At 46.0% G+C, this 7,834-nt stretch overlaps 1 protein-coding gene across 1 annotated transcript; it reads left to right on the top strand.

The window, feature by feature from the left end:
• Positions 1–1,274: 1,274 nt before the first annotated feature.
• Positions 1,275–3,788, top strand: LOC119148344. Its single transcript, XM_037388351.1, is given in 5 exon segments — positions 1,275–1,347; positions 1,350–1,999; positions 2,001–2,215; positions 2,217–2,420; positions 3,212–3,788. Coding segments are annotated over 5 exon segments (1,719 nt in total).
• Positions 3,789–7,834: the final 4,046 nt, after the last annotated feature.

Genomic DNA, 7,834 nt, shown 5'->3' on the forward strand with positions numbered 1-7,834 from the left:
TCTGGCAAATTGAATCAAGCAAGTTTGATTTTCATAGCTCTATGTGACAATGTGAAAGTATTTTTGACCTCTGTGGGATTTTTGCTGTCACATATTTGTGACACGATCACACACACACAATTCTGTACTGAGAAATGTGTATATCTAATGTTGCCCATCCCTATCACAAAGTGTCCCCGGTTAGGTAACGTGACAACAGCTACACACACACACACACACACACACAAAAGGGAGTGCAGGGGAGCACCACAACTGGAGTGTGAGAAACTACTCACCATAGCCACAGCAGATATATTGTCTCAACATTGATATGGTAGGAAACTCATGCCATCACCACAGTGAATGACTACCGCCACAGAAGAGATTTAAGGCAGGAAGATAACACCACTGCCACCACAGAGATTTATCTATACGTTGTTAAAGGAGGAAATCGACTGACGCCATGGAACAATGGGGGAGGCTGATCCTGCAAAACTTAACCAAACCCCAGTGCATGTGCCCAAACTTGGGGTCAGGGTGGTCAAGGATGTTGGGCATGTATACCATTGCCGGGTGAAAGGTGTGGTTAAGCAGAACAGCTTCTAACAGCTCTATAAAAAAATGGAACCAACTAACATCTTGTGGAACATTTCCCCAGCAGACTTGAAAACAAATTGGACTGTCGGGATGCCACAGCTCTGCGGTGGTATCTATTGCTTTGAACTCTTTCCTTTTCTTTCCTTCTTTCTTTCCTTCTCTTCTCTCTCTTTATCTCTCGCTCGCTCTCTCCCTTTGCATTTGCAGATTTATTGTTGGGCAAATAAAGTTCCTTGGCTCTTGACTCTGTTTTGAGTCTTAATTCTGTTCCTGAGAATACAAACAGAACCACGCTCCAGTCTCAGACCGGCATGCGACATTTTAAATGGTGTCACGGACAGGATTCTTGGTGAAACAGAAAGTGCCAGGTTCTTTATGAGAGGCTCTTGTGTGTGTGTGTGTTCCTGGGACGTACCTTTGTACAAAGTGAGTGCAGAGTCCAGATCTGTGGTTCTGTTTCTCCACGAGGAAAACAGCCGGAGAAGGATGAAGCAATAGAATTGAACAAGAAATGAGTCTCTAAAGAAGTTTAAAATTGTGACCTCCTGAGATTGAAGGGAGGGGAGTAATAGAGAATTTACAGTGAGGCCCTCTCAGGATGAAATAATCTCTCTTTGGTGAAATGAGTGCCCACACTTCTACTGATGTTTGTGATGTTTCCCCTGCTGAAGTATGGGAAGTATATCCATTTATATAAAATGGATGACTTTTTGGGAACCTATCATGGTCGGCCAGCTCCCCAAGGGAGAGAATGGGCAAAAAATCACTGGTTCCAATGCAGAATATAGTGGATAGGATCATGATATTGCAGAAGGAGGCTGAAGTTAGACCTGGGAAGGGAAAATCCATAATTTATGCAGTTTCAGGGGCAAGTTTGGCAGCAGCCAAGGAAGATAGGAGTCAAAGATTGTGTCAAGATGATGCCATGGTAGATTCCTTGAAAATGACAGTTAAAGCACTGAGAGAGCAGTTAGAAGAGACAAAACAGCTATTAGAGCAGGAGAGAAACCAGAATGCTTTGTTAAAAGACACATTAAGAGAATAATTGTGGAAAGAAAGTGGCTCATTTGGGGAGGTGGAATCGAAGTTAACAGAGAAAGGGATTAGAAAAATATATCCCCAGGGGGATTTACAGAGAGTAAAAGAGGCAGCAGAAAACCCTCCTCACATGTATCCCCTAGTAAAGACTGAGTATTTATATGAGACAGACAATGACACTTGTCCCCAAATTGTTACTAAAGAGGGTCCGTTTACAGGGACTGAGTTAGCAAAATTAAGGAAGGACTTTGCAAGGACTCCAAAGGAATCCAAAACAGAATATGTTTGGAAAGTGTCCTTGTCAGGAGGAGACGGGATTTTGTTGTCAGAGAAGGAAGCAGAAGGATACTGGGGTCCAGGTGTGTTTTTAACTACTGGCAACCCTCCAGGCCCCATGGTCATTAACACAGAGGGCAGTGTATTGGGCCAAGGGACTGAACCCTTTGAAGAGAGGAGATCCCCTAGCCATAACAGGTACGATGGATCAGCTGGTAGAAAGTGTACAAAAGGCAGCTTGTGTGCAGATGATGTATGACAGAAGGCTTGAATCTCTCCAGGGCTTTCACATGATGATGCCTGTGGACCCAGAAGGGATGACTCCTAATTCAAGGACTTTCTGATTCTTTAAAACCCATTGGGATCCAGCTACAGGGAAAGATACAAAATACCCCCATACCAGACAGAGTTACATGGGGGGAAGTTACCCAAGAGCTAATTAACTTTGAGAGAAAATATGGTCCCGTTGGTGGATCCTGGCAAAGACCAAAAATGAGAGCCGTACGAACTGTGGGAAAAGCTGAGCGATGGTTAGCACAGGCTCCGAGAAGTCAGAATTCTAAATCGGTCTGATTTAATGATCCTGGGAGAGGGAGACCCCTAAGCTGACAGGCATGGTGGCAGCTGGGGCTCCAGAGAGGTATTCCCCAGGATTTAATGGATGGGCTCCCAACCCAGAAATTGGAGAAACTTGTACAGACATGGTCAGGGCACAAAATTAGTTTTGAGCCAACCCCCAGTGCCCCACCATCAATAGGCATCAGGAAAAAGCTAATGAAGTAAAGAGTGCGACGGGAAACTAGATCCTCCGTCCCTCGAAGGTAGGGAGGGGAGCGGAGGGTGGATGTTTATTAGGCAACTCACCTTAAATTTGAGAGGAGATTTAATGATTACAGTGGCTGTGGGACACGGAAAAAACCAGTAACGTGTTTAGTTGACACAGGAGCACAAATCACTGCACTGATGCAGAGTGAGGCGGAGCAATGTGGAATTTTGACTTCGTCTAAAAACCTAATTGTTTTAAATGCTTTAGGGAAAACTCAGTCAGTACCTATGGCCTTGGTAACATTATGGTTGCCTAGGGAGGAAGACCCAGTTGACACCAAAGTTGCAATAGGCCCTTTTCGGACAAATCTTTTGGGCATAGCTATATTGAAGGGCAGAGAGTGGTGTGATACCCAGGGAAACTCATGGTCCTTTGGCATTCCTCAGATCAGAAAATTAGCTGAAAGGTCCTGGGCAGAAGTGCACCTGTTGCAAGCAGCACCTACCCTCCCCGCTTCCAGGTTGATTAATGTGAAACCCTACGCCTTGCCATTAGGGGCCCGGGAGGGTATAGCTCCTGTGAGGATCTTAAACAACAGGGCATTTTTACATTCACCCACTCCCCATACAATTCTCCAGTGTGGCCAGTTCATAAATCAAATGGGAAGTGGAGACTGACTGTAGATTATAGTCGATTTAACGCAAACACCGATCCCTTGACAGCAGCAGTGCCTGACAGAGCTGAGCTAATCTCACTCATTGAGGAACAGGCTCATCCGTTGATGGCCACAATTGATGTGAAAGATATGTTTGTCATGGTTCCCCTGCAAGAGGAGGACCGTGATCGTTTTGCTTTCACATTGGAGGGACAACAGGATACCTTTACTCGCCTCCCTAGGGGATATAAACATTCTCCCACGTTAGCACATCGTGCTTTGGCACAAGAATTAGCCCAAATTCTACTGGGAGTTAGACTTTATCAATATATCGATGTTTTGATAGGAGGGAATGAAATTATTCCAGTACAAGTGACACAAGGAAAGATTATACAGCACTTAGATTCTCTGGGACTCCAGATACCAGAGGAAAAGACACAAACTGCTGCAAATGAAGTAAAATTTTTAGGGATATAGTGGAGAGGGGGTTCAGCCTGTATTCCTCAGGACAACCTCTCAACACTAGGTAAAAACTCCAGAAAATAAAGAGAAGCTGCAGCATGCCTTAGGCTTATTGGTCTTTTGGAGAAAACACATCCCAGACTTTGTAATAATTGCACGGCCCTTATATAACCTGCTGCGAAAAGGAGCAGCTTGGAAACGGGCTCCAGCCCATGATGAAGCATTACAGCTTTTGGTATTTGAAGCAAACACTCACCAGGCTTTGGGTCCTATTCACCCCACTGACCCTGTCCAGATTGGGTGGGGGTTTGCACACTCAGGATTGTCAATTCATTTTTGGCAAAAAGGACCAGAAGGTCCTACCCATCCGATCAGATTTTACTTCAGAAGCTTTATGGATGCTGAGAAACGGTACTCTAGTTGGGAAAAAGGGTTGTTTGTAGTGAGTGTTGCTCTCAGAGAAGCAGAGCAAGCCAGACGCCAACAGCCTCTAATTTTAAGGGGAACTTTAAAGGTAATTAAACCTGTGTTAGCAGGAGCTACCCCCCACCCACCCACCCACCCCGCCCCCCCGATGGGGTGGCCCAAAGAGATACTGTGAAAGAACGGTATGCTAAGATTGAACATTATTGTAGTGTCTTTACTGTTACTGAAGGCACCCCTAAACAGTTAAATATCCAAGAGGAAGTAACAAATTCCCTGGAGAGGGATACCCCTTCCCCTTCTGTGGTAAAAATCACTCCTGCTTTTTCAGAGGAGTTGCGGAATGTGTGGTTTACAGATTACTCTGCTAAGAGCGAGGGTAAACAACAGAGATACCGAGCTGTAGCTATTAACGTAGATGGTAACAGGAAAATTATTACCGAAGGTGAGGGCAGTGCTGTCACAGTCCACTCAGTGGACTCGTGATGGTTCGTTAACTATGATCTCGAAGCGCAAAAATCAAGGCGACCACGCCAAGGGGTTATGCTTCAATTAAACAGCACAATTTTATTGCTTGCCCGTAAAGCGGCGTGCGATAGGTAGAAAGACAGAAAGTGAATAAAAAAGTAAAAAGAAAAGGAAAGAGGATTATAGCTACCACCACGGGTCCAAGGCATCCCTATGGTCCCAGGTCCAGGCAGCGTCCCGCCGGTCCTTCCGATCGTTGTGATCCTTGATGGGGAAGATCTCCAAAGTTTGGTTGTTAAGAAGGCATCTTTTTATGCCAAGCAACACACCTTGCTCGTCCTCTGGTCCATGGACTTCCGCCAGTCTCCGCCCTCTCAAGCCAGGTTATCTTGCCCCAGAGGCTGGTAGCTTCAGACCAGGAGGCGCGTTCTTGTATTGTTTTCTGGTTTGTTGTTGTGACCACAGTTGTGATCCATCTTCTGGACAGCTGTTATGTGGCTTTACTCAATCCCAGGTGGCAGGGAATGGCATAGTACTCCTCGTACCGTGCAGTTCTCCTTCCCAGGGTGTAGTTGTTCCTTTCAGTCCCAGGTTGCAGGGAGCGGCATAGTACTCCTCATACCATGCAGTTCTCTTTCCCAGGGTCTTTGTGTCTTGGTGTCCATGAGGACCTCATTCCATCTCCAGGTCTCTGTTGGCAACGTTGAAACAATGTTGTTCTCTTTAGACCGACTCTTACAAGTGCCCAAGTGGGAGAGTTAGTGGCAGTGTGGAGTGTGTTTAATAGCTAAGAACGGGCTAAGACTCTGGTGTATATTTACACTGACTCGTTTGCAGTGTTCAAAGGATTCACAGAATAGCTCCCTTTTTGGGAACAGAATAACTGGGAAGTAAACCTAGTGCCAGTGTGGCAAAAGGAGAAGTGGCAATAAATCTTAGATATTGCCAAACATGGGGATTTTGCAGTAGCATGGGTACCATCTCACCAGGAAAGGGGCACTCAAGCAAGTGGATGGAATAATAGGGTAGATGAGCTGGCCAGAATCACCCCTTTGCAGCAGGAAAATCAAACCAGGGAAAACTGGGACAGGCTTTTGGAATGTCTACACATTAAGTGTCATCATTCAGGGTCTAATGATTTATACAAACGGGGGCACATGCCAGAGGTTGGCCTGTCACTCGGGAAAACTTGCAACACCTGTATTTCAGCTTGTGAACAATGCAGGCTCCGACTAGAGGGACACCCTATGGAAGATTCCCCCCTTCATTTGAGAGATAAAAAGTGTCTCTGGGAAACTTGGCAGATAGATTACATCAGACCTTTCGACCTTCAGAAGGGAAGCAGTATGTATTAGTAGGCGTGGAAGTGATTTCTAGCCTGGTTCAAGCCGAAGCATTTCCACGAAAGACTGGGGAAAATACAGTGTGAGCCCTGAAAATTTGGTTTAGTTTCCTCCCAAAACCTGATTCCATTCAGTCAGATAATGGCAGTCATTTTACTGCTGCCAAAGTGCAGGAACGGGTGAGGGAAGAGGGAATCAAGTGGGTATCCCACCCCCCATATTATCCCTAAGCTAACGGGATAATAGAACAAACTAATGGACTCTTAAAAAGCTACATTGGATGGAACACCTTTGGGATGCAGTTACCCGAGTTAATGATCGCTGGGGAATAAATGGATGTCCCTGACTGAATGCCTTTTGTCCTAACCCCCCACTTTGAGCCCAAAGTCTCAGACTCTCAGTACTCCCGGAGAACGAGTTTTTTCTCCTGGACAGCCTGTGTTGGTAGAAATGCCAGCCATTGGAGCTGTTCCTCTCGTGCTCACTGAACCTCTTAATAAATATGCTTGGAAAGCCAAAGATGCTTATGGAAAAGAATATAAAATCAACACCAGGTGGATTACTCTATCATTCTAATAACAAATTACTTCCGATTCCTTTGGAGGAACTGAGTTTGGTTTTCTTTTCTTTTCCAGGGGAGGACTCTGGAGCCTGCCTGAAAAAAGAAACACCCATATGAAGCTGCTGATTGTCTGTGTGGCTTCATCAGTATTTGCCTTATTAATATTTATAGGATGTTTAGTTTATCATTGTTATAAGTTTAATTTTTATTTAATAGGTCACAGTTTTGGTACACACCCTTGACTCATCTATGGTAATATTACTGAATGAAATCAAAATTACCAAGACAGGGAATTTTACATTTCAGGTTTGAATCTATGTGACAAAATTTTAAATAGTGATTAATGCTGTCTTGCTGTATTTCCTTTTATAAAGTGATTTCCAACTGTTTATCAAGGTTTATTAGATAATGGGGAAACTCTTGAAGTAGATTGAGGCTGCCTAAGAAGGACAAGATTCAGATAAACCAAAACAGAATACACCTTATGATGCTTAAACTTTTTAAATTTTATAGGGTACTGGAAAGTGAATTGTGGTGGAGAAGTGACCGATCAGTAGGATATGTCACCCTACAGCTGAGGGGACGAGGCCTGTACAGCCTGGAGAAGAGAAGGCTTTAAGTGGACCTAGAAGCACCCCCCGAGAGCCTATAAGGAGATGTTGAAGAAGATGGAGGTGAGGTCTTCACAGTGCTACATGGCAGGAGAATGAGCACAAGCTGAAAAAGGAGAGCTTGGTGCTGGATATAGGAAAACATTTTTCACCATGAGGACAGGCAGGCAATAGAGCCAGTGGTCCAAGCAGTCTATGAGGTCTCTGGCCTTTGATGTTTTCACAACCTGGCTGGATAAAACCCTGAGCAACTTGGCCTTACTGCAGAGCTGGTGGTCAGGGTGCCACAAAGGCAGCAGCTCCTGTGAGCTGGGATAGGTGGGGGCAGCCTATGAGGGCAGCAGGGCATGGGCCCCACAGCCAAGGCCTGTCCCACCACCCCACCCAGGAGCAGGGCAGCTGGTGGAAACTGGGGCAGACCCAGCCCTGGGCCCTGGGCACCTCCCTGGGGATGGGCTGGGAATGGGCCAGGACACGGGTTCATGCGTGGGCCTGGATCAGCTGGGCCTGTGGCCTGGCAGGGCAGGGCTGTGTAGAGCTGGAGACCAGCCATGCTGTGGCATCATTGGGGCAGAGCCAATGTCCCGGGGGGTGTGCAGTGGTGCTCTGGGTGCTGGGCAGGGGCAGTCAGGCCCATGGGTGCCCTCAGGCCTG

Source organism: Falco rusticolus, chromosome 5, assembly GCF_015220075.1.
Source record: "Falco rusticolus isolate bFalRus1 chromosome 5, bFalRus1.pri, whole genome shotgun sequence".
NCBI lineage: Eukaryota > Metazoa > Chordata > Aves > Falconiformes > Falconidae > Falco > Falco rusticolus.